Consider the following 21,166-nt stretch of genomic DNA (forward strand, 5'->3'; position numbering starts at 1 on the left):
TAGAGGTGTATTCATCTGCTCGACGATTTCTGACGAGTAATTCACGCAGATACTTTTTACTAATTTGTATATGAGACAGCAGAGATGTAACACGTATCTCTGCTTCATATTAAGCCAACCCGTCTCTGTAAACTCCGGCGTCACGTGCTCGAACTTTCGTAGTTTAACCTAACTTTCGAATATTTCTCAAAGAGAATCACAAATGCTTCCGAAGAATTATCGTTTCTCTAAACGCTGTGAAACTCTGTTACACCCTTCCAGGCTCTGCAGCTATTCAGTCCGTCTAATTTTTACCCGTAACCGCATCGTATTATCCCGCCTGAAAAGCAAACCCCCAGAGAAAGGGCAACTGGGCAGGAATGGCCAATCGTTTCGGCGAAACGAGCAGAATCCCAACTCTTTCCGGAGTTTGGCCTATTTCTCCGCGAGGGAAATAATTCGGGCAGAAGGACGGTGGATGCAGCGTGGTCGACCATATGCCGAGGGACGGCTCCAGCCCACGGATAATTACAAGGGATGCTGCGCTGCCTTTAGGGGGTAGGGGCGAGCTGAAATTCAATGGTGGGGCGCGTGGCTACATAAGGAACGTACCGACCTACGAAGGGTCGCAGTCGGCTCGAAATTTCGGAGGTACAGGAACGCGCGTCCCTGCTCGTCGCCCTCGAGACACGCGTCTCGCTTCCACACCGGGACTGTTCATGCGAACGAGGACTCGGTCGCTCCAAGTACTCGCCCCCGTTCGAGTGTATTATCGAAGAAGCGACAGTGAACGGACGGTTGGAGGGAAGTGATCGAGTGAGTGTTTACACGTCGTCGAGAAAGTAAAGGGTGCGATTATTATCGGACATGGAGATATCGTGGTTGCTGTTTTTCGCCTGGTGCGTCGCGCTCGTCGAGAGTTTCGATCTTGGACCGATCATCAGGGTCGCCCAGTGTAGATCGCAGTGTCTCAAGAAGCATACAATCGATGGGACTTGGGACTCGTACTTGGGACATCAGCAAACTACTTGCAGCATGGTGAGCAGAAACTTTTCTAGTTTCCAAAATCTTGGAAATGTTGCACCGCACAATTTGATAATTATACCTCGCAGAGTTACCTGAACTCTTGAAACACTATTGTGGTCGGATTATTAGGCTATATTCTTAGTACCGAATAGTCGACATTTCCAAGAATAATACCCAGCAACATACTCCCCCGCAATGCATTCTTTCCCTCGAAAAATACTCCTCTGGATCCCCGGTGCTCGACTCACTTAGAAACCCACACAATTTACTCTTCCTGCGCATCTTGAGCGTAGCGTTCCCATTTTCCCTCCGCGGTGTCCTCCCCCATAGAACGAGAACCGGCTGGGACTCGTCAGGAAACTCGGTTCGCCCAGCGTGCACCCAACACGACACTTCTAACTTTAACACGACCCTCTTCCCCGGTCGCCCACGGTCCTCCGCTCCGAAACGTTCAGCGGCACGTCCCGGGCGCAGGAATTCGCTCCAAGATAAACAACTCCCCGTTCTGGATCTCCGCGGCGTCAGAGCAAACAATCGAGGATCCTTCGCGGCACGGAAAATATCCTCCGGATAGGAATGCTGGCCGCGTGTCGCGTAGGTGACGACTCGATCGTCTGGAAATTTGATATAGGATCGCCCGGGCGTCTACGGCGGCGATAAATCTCCTCTGTCGGTTTTATGGGGCGCCGTGGACAATCACGGTGGTCCCCCCGACACCCTGGCCAACCCCCTAGGACAGACACGTCGCAGATGGACAGATGGGAATCACGATTAACTCACGCACAACGCGCTCGGCGCGCGCGTGTGCACGCGGGGCGTTGCTCATTTGCCGTGTGCAGAGGGAGGTGTCCATTAATTTCGGGGAAATCGATGCCATCTTGCATGCACACCCACGGAAAGCCAGGGGGTGGCGTGCGTGTGAATGCGCCGGGCGTGCACGCGCTCCGCGCGGATTATCATCGGGGCTGAATCGAGGAGTCCACGAGGGGCGACACGATGATCCATTCAAATTTATGCTCGGAAAAGGAGAGACTCCTCCAAGAGTCGTTACCGCGGGACACATTAGAATAACGATTCTCCGAGGAGGCGGACGCGCGGAGGTGGCTTAACGAAGGTCAGAAGGAACCCCCTCGGAGAGAACGTCGGAGTTACGCCCGGATAACGACGATCATTCTCCTGCAAGGGGAATCTGTTGCACTCGCTTCCAGCCGGCCCTCTTCATCGACAGTAATCGCCTCATTAAGCCAATGCACCGCGGAACGTCGCTTCCTTCGATTAAACCCCGACGACCTGTCATCTTTACGAAGCTCGGGGTATTTGCTTCAATCAACCGGCGCGTCATCCTGTTTTAGCAATCGCCGGGTCGCAGTCCCACGTAATTAGGCTCGCGAGAAAGTAGCAGGGTCGTTGGTGGCGTGTTTAGTCGCGATCGTGTCTGTGATCTCGATTACGCGATCGCGGGGCGTAAACGTTCGCGGCGCCGATCGCTCCATCAAATTTCATCGAGCGCGACGATGATCGCGCCCGTTATCGAGTTACGATCGACGGAGGGTCGTAAAGATTGCCTCCCCTCGTCTGGGAAATCAATGACCAGGCGGTCGTGAAGTGAAATAAACGGGATGAAAGGGACTTCTCGGGGGAGCTGCTGGTTCGACGGGGCGAGGGTGTGCATAGATCATCGTCGTCGTGGTTTTTTATTTCTAGAATATAGGGTACCGAGAGAAAATTCGGCATCAGCGCGGAAATTCCTATATTAGGTACGAGATCCGTTATTTTCTGGAACGATGGTGATCGAGCGGTGCCTCTTTTCATCCCGTTTACGCGACCAGGCGAAAAAGCGACGGAAACGGGGGAGCAGACCCGGGGGGAATTATCGCGAAGCTGTTAGACGATGATGTTGCTTTTTTGGAGGCGTCATTAGCACGAAAGAGGGGACCCACGGCGTTTCTACGAAGCAGCTTAGACGGAACACGCCGCGCTGAAGGATAATCGGGTGGGCAGGGGTGGAGGGGGGGTCTCTAAGGGAAGGGAAGAAAAAAAGAATCTAGAAACAGGGCTCCACGAGAGACGGTACCCCAATAAATATGAAGACAACAACAACGACGGTGCCTGTTATGCCTGAAACAGGTTGGAGCTAATTCGGCCCCCATCTTCTCCCTTCTTGTCTCTCTCTCTCTCTCTCTCTCTCTTTCTCCCGTGGCCGTTCCTCTTTTTTTCTTCTCTTCCCGTGCCTCACCCTTTTCCTCCGCCTCCCGGTCCTCTCCATAGCCGCTTAAATCGCTCGATTCAACGGTCCAGAGCCGATGGTGGTTCTTATTCTCCCTTTCCTTCTTCGCGTTCCTTGGCCCGCGCGCTTCCCTCTTCATCCCCCTCGGTCCCAGTGCCGTCGTCCTTTTTACTCGTGTGTCCCGTGCGTGCAAGAGCTTTTTGTTCAACGCTCGAAACCTCCCCCTGCCATGCTCGCTCCGTTCTTTCATGTGCGTTCTTTTTTTTCCTTGCTGTGTTACAGTGCTGGCAGTACTGCGAGGCCCTCGAGAACCGGTGGGAGAAGACGAGGACCATTTGCGAGGGCGACCAGTATCTACATGTAAGTAAATTTACCGGTGAAACGGGCTTTTGCTTTTCGGCTGGCTGCTAGCAAGACATTCCCAAGCTTTTCGCTGAGCTTCTTCGAGGAGGAGGCACGAAATTCGGGATGTCAGAGAAAAAAGTGCGCAGAATAGGGGCGATTTGAGTTTTTGCTGATTCGCTGTATGAAAAATAAGGGAATTGTTTTTAAAATTGTCTCAAGCTTTTAAACCCAATTTCTTTCGCCCAAAATTTGTCGCTCCACAAAATTTGCCGTCATAAATCCACCCCTAGGTAGGACCGTAGATAGAATTAGCAACATTTTTTAGACAATTCACCTGCAAGCGCGTTTTGAGACTGAAATAAGCTGAATCCTCTCGGATTTCTGGCCCTTCCCGGTTCAGGTAGGCCGACTTAACCTCGTGTTCGATCCACCGTATCGAACAGGCGGAAAATTCGAATCGATCAAGCGAAATCCCTTAACTTCGAAAACTTCAAAGCGCAGGGAATAAAGCGAGAGGGGGTAATCGTCGAACGCCGAAACCGGGAAGAAAGGCCCTACGATAAAGGGAGGTCTCCGACACAGAGACCCGAGACCAGGGGAAAATCCTTAGAAACCACTACCTGTCGATTCTTACGGAAGGTCGAGCCGCTTTGCCGTGGAACGTTAAAGTTTAAACTCACTGTGTATCGACCCTCCGGAGATAGGAATCATTCTCAAATATTTGGGGAGCGTCTGACTACCAGATTACGGTGAATGTTTAGATCGAAGCTCTAGCAGCGTCCCTTCGGGTTCTCTAGGACTACGATTCCTGCAGGATAACAGAACGTCTCTTTTAGGAGGATCGTTAATTATTGCGCGTCTCTAGTGCGCCATTCGAAGGGCAGATGCTAAAGACAGATAATTCGCTGCCCGAGTTTTGAGTACCCTCTATTTAAAGAACGCATGAAAGAGAAATTGCATTAAGGTGGGATTCCACTGACAAGGGAACATCCCGAACCCGGAAATTCAAAAAGTTCTGAAACTTCGTGAATATGTAGGGAATTTCCTCCTGATCGCAACGCAATTTTTGTTTGCTGCCCAAATTCACTCTAAGGGGGTGTAATTGACCCCTGCAAATCCGGTAACTTTCTGATTTTGTGTTACAACTCGTGAACTGTAAAATATATTTTTTTTTTACCAAATGATAGATCTAATTAAAAGAAGGTCTAACTTTTGTCTTGAAACTTTTTTCCGCCTCTTACAATTCACAAATTATAACACAAAATCGGAAAATAGCCGAATTTTCAAGGGTTAATTTCACTTGCTTCGAGTGAATTTGGGCAGCAAACAAAAATTGCGTTGTAATCAGGAGAAAATCCCCTACCTGTTCACAAAATTTCAATTTCTTTTTAATTTTCGGGTTCGGGATCTTCCCTTGTCAGTGGAACCGCAGCTTTAAAAAGCTTCCCGCGTCTTTTCGCCCAAAACGATGCTGATCTCCATATTACGTTCCAGTGTCCAGCGTGTCAAACCGCCTGCACGTACCGGAAGACGAGGGTGGAGGAAGAGTACCTTCCTTCCATATTGCCAGCACCAAAGAAAGCGCCCATCAGGCTGGACAAGTTCGACGTGGCAGTGGAAATGCGGAAGCTGTACAAGCAATGGCGAGTGGCTGGATACTATCCTGGCCAGCGGGCACCGAATCTCAAGCCAGACACGTGGATCATCGTCGTAATGGAAGATGGCGTGAAGCACTACAGCTGGCAGGAATGGGTGCCCAAGCTGGAGTCGTTGAAAGCAGGGCTCCTGTACGAAGCGACGGTGTCCTGGAAGGACGTGCAGGCGCAGTTGCAGAAGCAAAGGGCCCTGGAGCAGGTTAGGTTCAACAACCGAGTGAGGCAATTCTTCCTGGAGAAGTACGGCGAGAAAGTGCTAGCAGAGTGGAGAAATCAAGAGGAGTCTCCAATCTCCGACGAGATATTCCGAAGGTTCTTCTTCAGGAGAAAGGACGATCGCTCCGACGACTTGCTGGCAGCGGACAACGCTCCCTCCACCAGTAACGCTTACAACGAAGGCATGGACAAGGACGAGGCAGGGAAGAAGGAGTCGTACGTGGTGTCCTGGGAGCCGGAAGCCGGAGGCTTGATGGGTAATCAAGAGGCGGACTCGAACTCTGCGCAGATCTCCTTGCTGCCTGGCACCAAGTACCTGGTCAGGATCACCTCGAACGACGGACCTGGTAGTTTCCCCATCGAAGTGGACACTAGGCCGAATAATGTCCAGGTGAAGAGGATGGAGAAGATCCTGGGACATCTGTACCCGTGGGACATCCTCGCTGGCAGTGCCGCAGCCGCTGTTCTAGTAGCCATCGTTGCTTTCACGAGTATCTGCAGGAAGAAGAAGGGAATCGAGATCGAAGAGGTTTGAAGTGCGACGAGCCGTTTCGATGCATCGTCGATGACAATGACAAAACTCAGGGATACGTTTGGTCCAAAGCGGCGAACACTTCTTGGTGGATTCAGGTAACGAGGAGGGAGGATTGATTTTGCCGGATTGTTGCCACCATTGGTGTACGAACAATTGAATCTATCGCTTGGAAGTACTGCTTCTCTGGATTGTACTTCTTTCGAGAGCATCCAGAGGTCCTCGCGCTTTCGAAGCGGTGCGTTCAGCGCGGTTTGAAAATGTAAATTTCATTGTCCGAATAGGTGTAAGGTAAAGTAAATTAATTGGCATTGTCGAAATTAAGCGAGCTGCGAGAGCGGATATGTTAGGCACGGTGTTAAGTAGTTTTTAGAGGCTGTAAGATGAGAAATAGAAGGAAAACGGTGGCAACTTTGAGAACGGAGGATGTTGGAATGGGAGCGGAGCCGAACGGAATACATGTACAAAGAGACGTCGCGCGAGATTATAAGTAATAGACGCGTCACTCTTCGAAGCAGGAAATGTACAGATCCCCTTGGACGATATTTTTGTACGCAGTAGGAGTATGAACTAACTTCTTGCTCAACGCGCAACGAACAGACTGTAAATGAGTTCCTATCACCGTGAAAGAAGAACCACGCCGAGCACGGCGCGAAACCACTGTATTTATTTGTAAATAGCAGCACCGAAGCTTGTACATAGTCTTTAAACTATAAATAAATCACCTCTAGTAGCACCCATTGTTGTTAAATATAAAAGAAAAGAGTATTCACCTTACAGGAATCTACCGCCAAAGCATCGCCCTTTGTAAACCACGCAAGCTGTACACCCAGAAGCTTCTATTTACATTCAATTTTCCTCTCCACTGCAATGGATTCTCCTATTTTCTGTTATTTGTCAATCCTGCATCTTAGGCACCTTACTTTTAATCCTGCTGGTTACCAGAACTGTAAATCCCTTCTTTGTCGACGATCCTTGCCCGCGAGAAAAAAAATCTGAATGACGAGGGTCCCCGGGACTTTTCATTGAACTTCGAAAGGGTCTGACGACTGTCTTCCCATATCGAATGGACTTACGACAGATTCTAGGGGCTTGAATGTTTCCAACGAATCTTTCGGACACAGAAGAGGAGGGTTTTCCCCGAAGGCATGCGGGGAAGCTTCCCGTTATAAAGGAGTCGCAGGATGCAAACAAATCTTTCACGGAATCCAACTGGTCGACGTTAGCTATTCAAATCACTCGGCGACTGGGGATTCTACGAAAGAAGTACCCAAAGAACCATACCGATTTTTGCCGTTAGACAGGAAAGTGCTCCAATAAGACTCCCCCTGAAAGAGTGACACGATAAGTCGGTAAGAACTGTTACTCGATGAAAAAAGAAAGCTGCAGAGCTCTGCGACCAAAACGGCCCAGGGACACCATTCGAATTCTAGGGCAGAGGAGGCTTACGTATCCTCCCGAGAAAGTTCCAGGAGCGTCCATTTCCTTTCCATGGTCGCGGCGAACGCTCTGCCGCCGCTCCGAGGGGAATGCCACCTCTTCGGGTACTCCGCCAGGTGCATTGAACTTTCCCGGGGGAATAATAAACTCGTCGTGAGTCGACAAAAAGTCAGCGGGCCATGTAGCAGGCCGCATGCACGCGTTCACACGTCGACGCGCGCTAACACACGTGCACGCCTCACCCACCAACACCGTCGCGATGAAAAAGTGTGCCGTGACCTCGAACAAGGTCCCGTTATCCAAGACTTCGCCTTGAACGCGGTCGTCCTCAGTCTTGACTCGGTAGTCAAGCAAAGATGATACTGCTGCTCGCTTGTCTCAGCCTCCTGATCGGTCCTGGTGAACTGGGCACCCTGAGCGATGGCCCTTCCGTCGGCGTCACGGCTGTCCTCGGCCTTAGCGCGCTGCCTTTTGGATTCGCAGCTGGACCCAGGTACCGTCATCAATCGATTATTAAAGTCGCTGTCTTCCCTTTCTTCTCGGGGCTCCGTGATGCTGTAGATTCATTTCGGATCGAATCGTTGACTTAAGGCGTTACATACCCTTGACAGGTTGGAAAATAGGGTCACTTTTACGATTTTTTTTTCATATAACGAAACGTCATATTTTAAAATCAAGATATACACTTTGTTGGGTAGAAATTAAGCTGTAGTTTCTTCAAAAAGAAATTTGATATCTTAAGAAATGGTCCTATAGCAGCCACTTTCTTCCAAGGCCTCCGCACTGTTGCAGTTTTTTCGGTACCAAAAATATCTCGGAGATTAGTGGATCGATTTGGATAAAATTTTGCACGAATATTCTGAAGACTCTAAGCTAGTACTTGTCGGGTCGATTTTACGATTCGTATCGTGTTTTTTTTTTTTTTAGTAACAAAAGAAGATGAAAACTTAGGTCGAAAATCACATGCTTGACTTTGAGTAGCTGCCATTTTTTTAAAAAAGAAAAAATTCCAACATCGACACTGACAAGTAGTAGATTATAGTCTTTGGAATATTCGTGTAAAATTGTATTCGAATCGGTCCAGTAATCTCGGAGTTATTTTCGGTACCGCAAATGCTGTAACTGTGAAGAGGCTTTAGGAGAAGGGGCTGCTATGGCACCATTTCTTAAGATATTAGATTTCTTTTCGGAGAGAATACAGCTAAATGTATACAAAACAAGGTGTATATGTTGATTTTTAAATATGACGTTTCTTTATATGAAAAAAAAATCATAAATATATCCCTATTTCTCTCAAGTAGTTTCTAGCATTTAGTATTGCGTATTTTGGAGATTGAGACATGTTACTCGAAATTCTGATCCACTTCTGTCTAGGATTAAATCTCAATTCCATTCGTGATTCGCATAGCAATCTCGTTACTTTAGAATTAATTGCACTGGTACGTGTCCTGGACTTTAATGAAGGTTTGGTAAATCGATAGCCGTGGAGTGAATTGAGAAATGTAATTAAAGGAAAGTGTACAGAATATGTCAGGGTTCAGATTACTCGGGGCCCCTTTGTGGAGTCGCTTGAGCCACGCTTCCCTTGCTGCCCAATTATGCCTCTTTCTATTACTCTCCACACTTGCCAATCAACCGAAACCCGATCCAATTACTTTGATTAAATTTCTTGCGAGCACGTAGCGGTCTTTTACTTTATCCCGCTGCAATAACGACGATACCAGAACCGTGGAAATGGCGATTCCTCGATCAGAGATAATTTAAGTGTACACCTTGCATTCTCTATTTAGGTACGTGCCCAAATGGAAGAAACAGGCGTGCGAGATACCAGCCTCCCAGCATCCGAACTCCCACTACGTCTGCGACGAGGCTGGCGAAGTAAAGTGCTTGCCAGGTAAAGAGCAAAAGAACGAAGAGCGATCCTCGACGTGGCAGGAGAAAAGCACAATAAGATGACTAACGACACGGACGTTCCCCTGTGTATACCTCATGTTTCTTTCTTTCGGCCAGGATGGACGGGCGATTTGTGCGACGTGCCAATCTGTCGGAAGGGGTGCGACCCTCTTCAGGGTTACTGCCGTCGACCCGGTGAATGTCGCTGCAAATTGGGCTTCTATGGCGAGCTGTGCGACAAGTGCGTCGCTTTGCCAGGATGTCAGCACGGCAGGTAACGTCTCATCCTCCTCTATCTCTCTCTCTTTTTTAACACACGCGAACGGACTGACAGAACGAACAAAAGGTATCGCGCACCAAGTCGTCCTTACTGATTGATCAACGAGCCAATCAACCCTGGCGCTTATCCGTGGCCCCATCGAAGCCTTCGAAATAAATCGCCACCCGTGGAAACCGCCGTCCACTTCCGACTGGGTTACAGTGTCTCCAGAAATAAAATCCTCCAGAGGCGATAATGTTTCAATCACAGGTGATACTGTTACCAATAAGCTGGTCACCGCTGTCAAGTCTAGCGCTAACAAGCCACTTGTGGTTCGCTTATTGCCGAGAAAAACGTTATCCAAGACAGACCGTGAATCGAACACCGATTTCACCTTAGCCAGTGGCGAGCCTAATTTCCCGTGTAACGCGAGACGTTCCTTCCCGTTTGCTCTCCCCGTAAACGCCGATCAACGAACAGTAATTCCATTCCGCGGTGGCCATTGACGCAGACGGATTTTCACTTTCAGCTGTAACGTGAGCTTCGAGTGCTCCTGCGATCCTGGGTGGAAAGGCATGTTCTGCTCGGAGCCGATCTGCGCCTCCGATTGCCTGTCCAGCCAGGGGTACTGCGAGAAGCCCGGCGAATGCAGGTGAAACGCGTAATTGAAGAGTAATAGACGGTTAGCAGTGGAGATAGCAGCGAAATGGAGCAATGAGCCTACCTGTTTATTAGACTCTTGTTCCATTAACGCTCGTAGCTGGCAATTCAGGGCGTGCAGAGGAGCCTGTTAGGCGCTGAAGGAGTAGCAAACGAGGATTGCCAGGCTTATGAGTTCTGTTCCGCAGGTGTCGACTGGGTTGGCAGGGTCAGAAGTGCAAGCAGTGCGCTGTTCTGCCAGGATGCATGCATGGAACTTGTCAGGGCCCACTGGAGTGCCGTTGCGAGCCTGGCTGGACTGGACTTCTCTGTCAGACGCGTAAGTCTCTTTCTCTGGATTCCTGAGTTTTAATGACATTCTTAAAATTGGTACAAACGAGTTTAAAGAAGTTATTCTGTTTTAAATGGCGTGCCAATGATTCTTGCGACTCGCTGTATCTAAAAGGTGTATGATTCGAATTTGTCTTGTCCCTGTTTAGCGATTTGCTCGCAGGGATGCAGCAGGGAACACGGCGGATGTCGTCGGCCACAGACGTGTAGGTGTCGCGTGGGCTGGACAGGTCCAAATTGCACAGAGTGTGTCCCATATCCTGGATGCGTTCACGGGTCCTGCAAGCGACCATGGGAGTGTCGGTGCGAGCCTGGATGGGCCGGCGATCTCTGCAACGAGAAGCTGACTTACTGCGACGAGCATCCGAGTATCTGCCGCAACAACGCGACTTGCATTAGCATGACGCAGGAAGATGGCAATTACAGGTGAAGCACGTTAGGTCGAAACCCACGGCTTTGGTCCTGGTGCGATAAAAGGATGATTGAATTTGTAAATTGCTATTGGGCGCGTGTGCTCATTCGATGATCCTCGATTGCAGGTGCATCTGTCCACTCGGCTACATGGGTCGTCAGTGTCAGATTAAAACGATGGTCCCTTCGACGGAGTTGATACCACCGGTGCCTGAAGCAGTTGACTCGGAAACGACGCCGCATATGATTTCCATAAAACTGAACGCGACGGAGGGCTCTCAGAATCTGGATGATAAGGAGGAAGACAGTGTCAGAGAAGAGGAGCCGACTGTTGAGCCGCTTGGACCGATCGTTATCACTGACCCACCGTCCACCATCGACCCCGCTGCAACTGTAGGGAAATGGCCCACTGAGCCACCTACGGAGCCACCGATCGTGGAAAGGGACGATGAAAACGAGACATGAAACAAGGGATCTGGTGGAGCATATTCGTTGACTGCCGGTTATTCTATTTATTTATTTATTTCAATTATAACACTTGTATTCCCTAACGATTACACGTAACGGGTGGATACGCGCGGCGAGGAACTTTATCCTCGTGGTTAAGGGGCTAGACCGCCTATCGATATTTTAATTTTTACCTGACTTATGCGTAAATAAAGTCCATTTTCTTACACACGAAAATGAACTTTTTGCTTCAAAGTGCAGCTATTTTGTTATTTCTCAACCGATCGACAAAATTGACGGTCGGACGATAGAGAATACATTTAAGAACACCTGCGCAAAAGTGTATAAAAATCTATAGATTTTGACTGAAATTACATTGTACACCGTTTCGGAAAACGTGGTTTCGAGAAAAACGAATTTAAAGTTCTCGGAATGTTTCGATATTTGAAAAAAAAATTGAATATATTATTCAAAGATGTCTCTATCTTCATTGAAAAATTGTTATCTACAAAAGTGTTGTTGTCACTTGGAAATAAATTGCCAAAGATGCGATATTTCTTGACCTGGCCAAGGTGGTCTAACCCCTTAAGCGAGATGTAGAGCGAGTGATGCTGTAGGAGTGGTCTCGCGAGGCAACTACGAAATCGTTCGATATTTTTAATAAATACACAGCTGCTCGATTAATTTATGAGCCACGGTGGATTGCGTACTTTTACTTCGTCGAATATCAGTTCGCCACGGATCGAATTGAAATTCGAAAGGATTAACGTGAAAGCGAATGCTTCACCGACTTTTAAGGAATCGAATTGGGAGGCAGGCCTCTGAGTTGCCAGCGAGCATTTGTTTCGTACAAACGGGCGAGATCGATCGCGTTTGGAGCGCGCGCGCCTGGGATTTTCGAGAAAGCGGCCGTTCCTGCTACCTCGATGCCAATTATTGCTCCCGGTGGCTACGTGCGACGTAAATGGTACGTACTTAAGGTACCTCTGGAACACCGTACTCCCAGAGATATATAAAACGTGTGCAAACATTCTCGCGGAACGTTACGCTCGAACGGGCACGTATTCGATGTTACACGATACATACCGCGCTGCTCCCGCGTGTCGTTTTCCATCGATTCACGCACACACAGGCACAGCCATCGACTGCCCACGTAATCGACCGTCCACGTCTCGTGCTTATTACGTAACGTGCATTTTTACCCCCGCAGCGTGCGTCACTCCGATATCGGCGCTTGAGTAACCCTTAAAGAAACCAATACTTTTTCCAAGCAGCTTCGGACGTTACATAAACCAAGCTCCGAAGTTCTCAGGAGCAAGACTACGGCGTCCGTGCACCCTGGAAGAATTAATTGGCTTCGATTAAATCACTCAGGGCTCAGTTAGTTCTATATAAGTACACCGAAGCGGATGATAGCGCATTAACCGAGTGTAACTCGGTTTTTCTTCTCGACATCCATGGAGCGATTCAATTTATGTATCTGAATCAATCGCACGAGTAACAACGTACGAAGGTTGCCTTACGCGAATTACAGATTAACATTCGATTAACTGTCGATGCTGGACGACTTAATCTCAATGAAGGTTGCGGTTCAATTACAGTTGCGTCGTCTTCCATCGCTCGAAAGCTCGGCAAAACTTGACTCTTTGCGAGGGTGAATAATGTACTCAAGAAGACTACTCAATCGTGTCATCAGAATCACCCTGAAGCACTCAGCTCAACACCACCCAATCAGAAGTGCAGATGCCCGTGTTCCGAGTAACGTGGAAAGGGGATGAAAAGGGGTGAGGTTGGTTCCCAGCCTTGCAATTCGGATTACGACCTCGTTACAGAGCTTCGAGTCATTTACATGCCAAGCACGCTCGCCAATTTATACACAGAGTATCATTCTACATTCTCTCGACCGGTTTTCGCGAGTGCAGGCGCACTATCTGTCGATGTGTAACACGTTCGATCGGCTCACTTCCTCCTTTGACAACGATTGGTCTCTGGATTTCATAGGATTTGTTTCCGGTTCCGTGTTCATTCCCTCGAGAAAAGCCACTACGTGATCGTAACGCGCGACAGATATTTAATCCGCGATTATTTCCTTGTGCATTGGCCAGCCTTATCTGACAGAAAAAATGCCGGGGGAAAATCTCAGGGGACTGCTTTTATCGTAATAAAGTTGGATTTAATCGCAATTTCGTTTAAAGCTCGAAAGTGAGAGTTAAAGGCTTGGTAGATAGACGATTAATTCTTTTTAGCGTCGCACACTAAATGCTGTTTTTCCTCCGATTTCTTTCACAGACCGACGACCACGCTCGCAGGCATTATCATACTCAAACGATATTAATGTTTCAAACCCGTCTGGCCCAGATTTCACGTCGAACGCCGCGTTGCCTGTGATCTAACTTTTTACTGGAATATGCACACGGACGCGACGCAGTCGTGTCGTGAAACACGAATTTAGAGCTCTGTGATTTACATACGAGCGTCCGGATACGTCCAGCGCGTGTTTAAACGTGGATAAACGATAATTTAAGGATTCAGGTAAAGTGGCGTGGTGAGCCTCCTGCGATGTAATTGCTCATTGTGACACTTCTTTGCTCGACGTTCGTCACTGGGCAGTTTCTAGAGCATTATCGTTACGCAAATACGCGATTTAATTCCCGTTCACGTACACGTCATATGGAAAATTGCGAGCGCGTTCTTGTGACACGTAAAGCCACCATTATTCTCCTTTCGGGGATATTTAGGATTGGAAATAATTAACCTTCGTCGAAGACAATTGTCCAATTCCTTCGGGTGGTGTGGGTAAATTGAGAGAAGACTAAATTAGAAGTATTAAACTCTAGATAAGTAGCTGTTAGTTTCAGGAGCAAGTAGTCTTAACAAATATTATGCGAGCCCTGGGATGAATTTTTCCCATCACCCCTGAATCTTACCAAATCTGCCTTTCCACCCACTCGCGTCCCCTCTTTGAAAATTCCTTCAGAAACCTTGCACAATTTTCTAGTTCAGATCAGTATCAGATTAAGGTCAAGGTTGATGTAAGTCCAGCTCAGTTTCGGTTCAAGACCAACTCTAAATTATTCCACTTTTGCGATTCAGCTCCAAAATGTCACGTGTGAAACATCAAAGACTCTATACATCTATGTAACCCTTGAAGACTTGTCTAATATTCCACGACTTACCCCTTTTGAATGTTCGAACTGCTCACGGGCGCTGGTAAAAAAATGAGGCTCCCTTTACGGGTCATTTAATGGAATGATAGGAGCAGTTTTGGAAAAGGCGTAAATCGTCGAGCGATGACGACGCAGAGGGACGTTCTTAGAAGGACGATTATCAGAGCATGCTAAAAGACAGGCCGATCTCTGGACGTGCTTCATTAGCCGCGATCAAAGAAGGATCGTACCTGCAATCCGACTGATGCTGAGTCAGTCGTAAAATTAGTGGACGTTAACGAACGACGGTCGCCCGTAAAACTATCCGAAAACCTAAGTGGACTGATGCTGCAATCAACCTTTCAACCCTCTTCCACATGGACGAGCTTGAGTGGACGATTTCACCGTCCCGAGCTTGAATATACGCGCCTGAAAAACGGCCCTCAGCTGATTTCTATTCATTGCGTTATTTGTTATTTTTTTTTTTTAATTAAGGTTACACCGAGCCTACAGGGATTGCGAAAGGGAAACTCTGATCATCAAGGTATCCGTGTCTACCATTAAAATATACAAGTCGAAAATTCCAATTGCCTCGATCGCCAGCGGAAAATGATTAACATATGATGAAACGAGCCGCGGAGAAAGGGAAATTAAATGTATTCCGCGAACGTGTGAAATTCCATGAAACATGAAATTGCTACATAGTCGCGAGTTATACGACTGTTCTATGGTATCGCAAGTAATCGAACAATTTTAAATTTGAAACTTTTAATAAAATTACCAACCAGATCTCGGACCGTGTAATTAGATTCGAGCGAATTATTCAGGGATTTGTGTCGACTCCATTTCCCGCTTTCTAGAAACAACATTTTCCCTTGCTGAATTTTATCTGTGCGCTGACACGAAGGTATTGTAAGCTCTAGCAAATACCGTGGTTTTCACGTTTAACCCTACAATACACAGTTCTCGTGGTATTGAACAAGATTCAGATAACGACGACTCGCAGTGTTAAAGAGATATTTGTTCAGCACTTCATTTTCTTATTAAATATATTTGTTAATGAAGATCCATTGGAATAGATTACGTGAAAATTTGTTTTTTCAAAATATCCATGCATATCTAGATTCGGAGATACGGGCCTGCGAGGCCCAATGATAATTTTAATGCACGTGTGCACTGTAGGGTTAAAGAAACTGTAATTGAAACAGTGCGAAACAACTGTTATTAGCAAAGCATCCAGGTACCGATGCAGAGAATCGAGTAAATCAACACCGTGGATCAGTGGGCTGCTTCTAGAGCGAAACGACCCAGATCCTGTGTACGCGAGTCTTTGCGCGTTACACCAGAAAACGAGAAACACGCGCAACACGATATGAAAAGTCATCAAGCCTTCCTCGTAGCATTATCTACCTTCAAATCTAAACTTTACCACAAACCCACACCTGAGAAGGTAGAAGGCTGGTTCAGGCTTACAGGTCAACGGAACAAAGCACTTGGTCGAGCAAGAGTTCGACAAAAGGTACCGCTCGACTTGCCGCAGTCCACCAAACTTAACAAATCCAACTTTGCATGCATCGCCACCTACGCTCCGGTGAAATGTTCGACGCTGACTACCGAAGCTCCTATCCTCGCCTCGACTGAACCACCAAGGAAGAATTCACAATGAAAAGTTCCCAGAAGAATGCACAGATAGTGGGCGCTTGAGACTTCCAACACAGTGAAACGAGTTTTTCAAGTGAACCCCCGGAATTTTCAATCAAGAGGAAAACTCTTCGCCCTGGTGAAATAAGAGTCGTTGAGAATCCACGGCGATTCGCAGCGCGGGGCTTGCAGTTGGAGCGGAGAGCAGGAAAAGCCGCAAGATCGTTGGGACGGAAGGGAGGGGCCGTGACGATTTCCCTTTCAATCGGTCGGCTCGCCCTTCGCCGTTCGCGCGATCAGAGAATTCCAGATCCGCAATTGCACGCGCGTTAGGCCAGTGGTGGCTGGCATCGAGGCGGCCGGCTTGCAATGAAAATCGACCGGTTCCCGGGTCCTGTCGAAGAAACGTTGCAGCCGGAAGGGAAAGGGCGAGCTTCCCCTTTCTGGAGCCGCTGCTCGGGGGGTCCAGGTTCAAACGTCCCGGTAAATAGAGGGCATCCGTTGAACGATCAAAGCGCAGCGTGTAATTACGTCCCGAGCGGCCGTGTAGGTGCGCGCGTACACCGGGGAACGTTCGGTTTCGCTGCTGACGTACGGCTGAATTTTAAGTTTCACCTCGACCCGCTGTTTTGCGCGCGCCGGCGACTGCTCTTGCGATATTGCTCTGGAATGGCGAATATTATAATGATCGCTGGGAAACCAGATCGTACTAAGATGCTGTTTACGAACGTAAGGGACGAAGTTACGTGGAATGTTTAATCTTCGTGGGTTCTAGTTAAGCGTTGTTGGATCAGGATGGCCGAGGAGGAAGTACTCTGTTCTCCCCCTAGGGAAAGACAAAGCGAGATCCAGTATCGTTCGGCCCTTCTAATCGCGCATTTGACCCCAAACGACGGACAATCTGCGGATCTTGGTCTCCCATTGTCGGCGCGGGTCGTAGAACTGGTACCGTAATGGGTCTTACGTAATCCCGGAGCGGCTATCGGGTCCAAGAATCTGCGTTATGCAGTTGCCTCCAGACCCGTAATGCACATCGCGTATACATGCACCGATACGCTCGGATGTAATGCACTTTGGTAAGCGGCACGATTGCGTTTACCACCAAGGTCGGCCGAGGAAAACGCATCCGCGTATCGTGCGTGAGAATCGATCGTAGGCGATTATCTACCACTCTTCCTTTCCTTTTTTTAAAAGAAGCGAGGTTGTGCATCCACCTTGTCCGAGGGAACACTTGGCTGGGGTACCCAGTGGCAGAGGACCGCGTGAACCTTGGGATTCTTTTAAAGATTACATCGTTTTCGGTGGAGACTGAAACGGTTGAGTTAATCATGTTTTAGGATTAAGGGGGGATTCTCGGGTGATTGCAATAAAAAGAAAAATTTCTTAAACTTTGGGCTGAATTTAACCCTTCGTTGACTCTATGGGTGTGAGCCACCCATAAGCTGATTTTGACGCTCTGTACATTCTATATGCAAAATAAATGCCTTTTTTCCAAAGTCGACTTACAAACTATTTTTTCTTTCAAAATATTATATCTGAACAATGACTCTGTAGATTTTCAGCTTCTTATATTGGAATTTGTAAAAGTTACAATTTTTTGAAGATTCTCTTCGTGTTTTCTCGATATATGGTAATCTAGATTTTTTTTACAAAAACTGTGATGAAATTTCAATAAAATACTATTGGAATACATTCTGCAGACCTTAAAATTGACCCATGATTTTTCTCATAACGATTGGGTTCTTCAGATGAGAATGGCAGTCGTTCAAAAACTGTTCTGCGTGTGAGCCACTCAGGTATGTCAAAGTTGATGGAAAAAAGAGGTGTGTCGACAAAGGATTAAAGAAGAAAAATGAAAAATTGACAAATTTATAGCGTTTGAAAGAAAAAGTGACTTTTCCCTTAGATAAATTTACTTTATATCGATGAAAAAAAATTATAAATAGAAACTAAAATTAAAATTTTAGGTTCCGTCCAAGCGTAAACTATCTAGCTTTAAAAAAATTTCTTTTCTTCGCAATCATAGGACTGTGACAGGTACTACACGTCGCGACAACAGGACTTACATCGTCGAAAAGGTTAGCAAGATTCCACAATAATTAATATTAATATTTATATTAAGAAGAATCGACATAAAAAAAATCTACAAGTTTAAAGATGCTTCCTTATATCCGAAAACAATTTAACCAAACATTAACAATAGTCTTTTAAGAAAAAATTCATAAATGTCAGCTACTTTTGGAGCGGTTACACGAGAATCCCCTGTAAGGCAGAACTGTAGCATTCGTCACGAATTCGCGGCAAGACGTAAAATTTCACGAGCACAGACGCAAGAACACGACGAGGCTGCGCAATCGTACGTAATGAACGACCCACTGATTTCCCTTTTGATTTATCACTCAACGGTCTCTACGTAGGCACGCGGGATTCTAGTAATTACATAAGAAATCCTCAACAACCCTGCGTAAAGTAATTCCAACTATTCCGAAGCGAGCTCCCGCGGTATCGAACGATTTTCATCGCGAAACGTTACGCCAGGAATGAAAATATCGAACAATCGCATATTAGCCATTCCAACGCGTGGATATTCCTAAAACTTGAATCCGCGCGAATTTCCCCGTCTTCTCGTGCCAATGTTGCGTCACCGCGAGGCGAATCGACGCGACCCAGCCTCGATTTCGATTTTCCCTCGTCTCGACGAACCCTCCGCAAATATTTTCCAATGCGTGGAGGACCGAGATCTTGATACAAGCCCGTTCGACTCCAATTCTCTCTTCGATGAAGCAAGTCGCCGTTTCGAAAGGGGAGGAAGCAGTTTCGCCTTCTGAATTCTTTGTTTAGGTCTTCAAGGATCTTTATCGAAAGGCTCGATTGCAAAAACGCACGAAGAGGTGTGAAATGTCAGACAGAGGTGGACAGTGTTTTTCAGTAGAAACGGAACACGTCAATGGCACTTCTTAGAACACGTTCTTTTTTTCCCGATACTGGATCCGCGAGAGCTGCAATAACTGCGTCAAGTGGACGTATATGAAATAACTTCCCCCCCTCGGTTCCACCACTGAATTCCTTCCTCCTTTCCACAAGATATCTGCCATACATTGTCGCGGCTGATAATAAAGCCGCCGACAATCCGTTTCGCAACAGCAACCAGAAAGCCCGCGAAATTGCATACCGCCCACCCTCGCGCTGTATGATTACCGCGTTATTGATTTTAACGGGCGATCGCGGTGTAATTTACTGCTAGATCTCTTCGATTCGTCAAGCTCGGTAACGACCGCGCACCTCCGCAGCCTGTTGTCCGAGAGACAGCGCCGGATCAGCTGCGTTGCTCAAGCCACCCGATTACTTTACACCCCCAAGCAGCGGGGCGAACGGGCCACGTTTGCATCGGCCGCTTCGGCGCGCTCTCGCCATAAATCTTCGTCAGGGGAACGCGACGGCGTTCGAACGATGCATTCCCCAGCTCGCCGCGCCGAAGTAACAGGCTTCCTGAGACAGTTTGCCGCGCTCCAGACAACGTTTATCCGGTGATTGCGGATGCCTGGTCGCACGGCCCGCGTGCGTGCACTCCTGCAGGTCCGTGTGCGGCGGCACACCAGCCTGCCGCAACGATTAATGTGCACGGTCGCTTCTGTTGCTCGGCCTGCCGCTGCATACCCTTCACCGGATTCCGATCGGATGCAGTTCGTGCGGGATATCGTTCCGTGGGATCACGATCGTTTTGTCGAGATATATCGCGGCCAATAATGATCTGAAAAGGAAAAAGAACGTAATTGGCTTCCGTCGAACGGAGCGTCCCTGTACCACGGCCGCTGGGGCTATCGTTGCTTTACGCGGGGCTAGTATCGAATGAGTCGCCAGGTAGAAGCACAGTTTTTCATATCGAAGATGTTGAATCGATAAGCCCGCCAGGGACATGCAGTTAAGGGAGGAAGATCCTTGAGATATATTCATCGTTTTTACTCCGCGGTAGTTGCACGGAGACGACTTCGTTTAATACAACCGGGGCGTACGCGCAGAACTCGCGGCACTGCATCGGGTATTCAGGTTACTGTCCGCCAGGATAATGCTCGACCCACATTCGGCTTATCGGAGGTCAGGAACATGAATATGAATGCTACGCTCTGATATATGCGTTGCGCGCGTTCCTTGGGCATACCAGCGTGGACGATCGAAATTACAAGCTCGCTGTCGCCGCTCTTATCATTCGCGACCATTCGTTAAACTCGTTGCACACCTGCTGCGAGTTAATCGGGTAAAAAGCAACTCGTGCTTGAAACTTCAAGACCGCGGGAATTAGGTGGAGTACAGTTTGAATTAGGAATACGTTTTTGAGTTGGAGTACTTGGAGGAAGAATCGTGGGTGTTGAGATGTGTTTGGTTTCCAGTTGACCAAGAGTGCAGTGAGTCTTATCACCGCTATCGAAACGATCTAACCTGGTGCGATTTAGAATTCTAGACGCCCACTTTACGCGCGGCAGAGATGCAGTACAAGTAGCCACAGTCCTCCCGGAAGATTGTTTCCGTTCGTGTTCGTCTGAGCGCAACGACCCGAAATTTCCAACATTTACGATGACGTTCACGTTGCTTTTATCGGAGGTAATTTTCGCGATCATTTGCAAGCGATTCGCGTTATTAATTATACAGTCATGTATTCCGCGAGCCTGTTTCGTTCCTATCGCCACCCACCATCGGCGATTTCACAGGCGTATCCATGTTTGTGCGAGGGAATCGAATGGAAACATCGTTAGAAGTGGCTCGCCGCGGTTGCACAAGCGACACCTTATTTGAATATCGAGCGAGATAGATGCTCGTAAAGATCTGTCTCCCCGGGTGATCACACGAAACGACAGGCAGCCAGCGAGGCCCGTGAAATTCAAACGAGGCCCCAACTTCCGTGTTACACACGCGAAAGCCTGATGCGAGATACGCGTATTCAAAGAAACGCGTGGCAGTATC

General features: G+C 47.8%; 2 protein-coding genes across 2 annotated transcripts; both read left to right on the forward strand.

The window, feature by feature from the left end:
- The first annotated feature begins 257 nt into the window (after positions 1-257).
- LOC143376472 (uncharacterized) lies at positions 258-6,716 on the forward strand. The gene is made up of 3 exons (XM_076826877.1): positions 258-1,017; positions 3,515-3,592; positions 5,072-6,716. Exons 1-3 carry the CDS (start codon positions 847-849, stop codon positions 5,981-5,983), a joined length of 1,161 nt encoding a protein of 386 aa, XP_076682992.1. The 5' UTR covers positions 258-846; the 3' UTR covers positions 5,984-6,716.
- Positions 6,717-7,669: 953 nt separating this feature from the next.
- On the forward strand, positions 7,670-12,327 carry LOC143376318 (uncharacterized). Its single transcript, XM_076826484.1, has 7 exons — positions 7,670-7,913; positions 9,211-9,314; positions 9,431-9,587; positions 10,102-10,224; positions 10,421-10,551; positions 10,712-10,988; positions 11,102-12,327. The coding sequence occupies exons 1-7, from the start codon at positions 7,777-7,779 to the stop codon at positions 11,436-11,438; spliced, it is 1,266 nt and encodes a 421-aa protein (XP_076682599.1). The 5' UTR covers positions 7,670-7,776; the 3' UTR covers positions 11,439-12,327.
- Positions 12,328-21,166: the final 8,839 nt, after the last annotated feature.

The sequence above is a fragment of the Andrena cerasifolii genome, chromosome 14 (genome assembly GCF_050908995.1).
Source record: "Andrena cerasifolii isolate SP2316 chromosome 14, iyAndCera1_principal, whole genome shotgun sequence".
Lineage (NCBI taxonomy): Eukaryota > Metazoa > Arthropoda > Insecta > Hymenoptera > Andrenidae > Andrena > Andrena cerasifolii.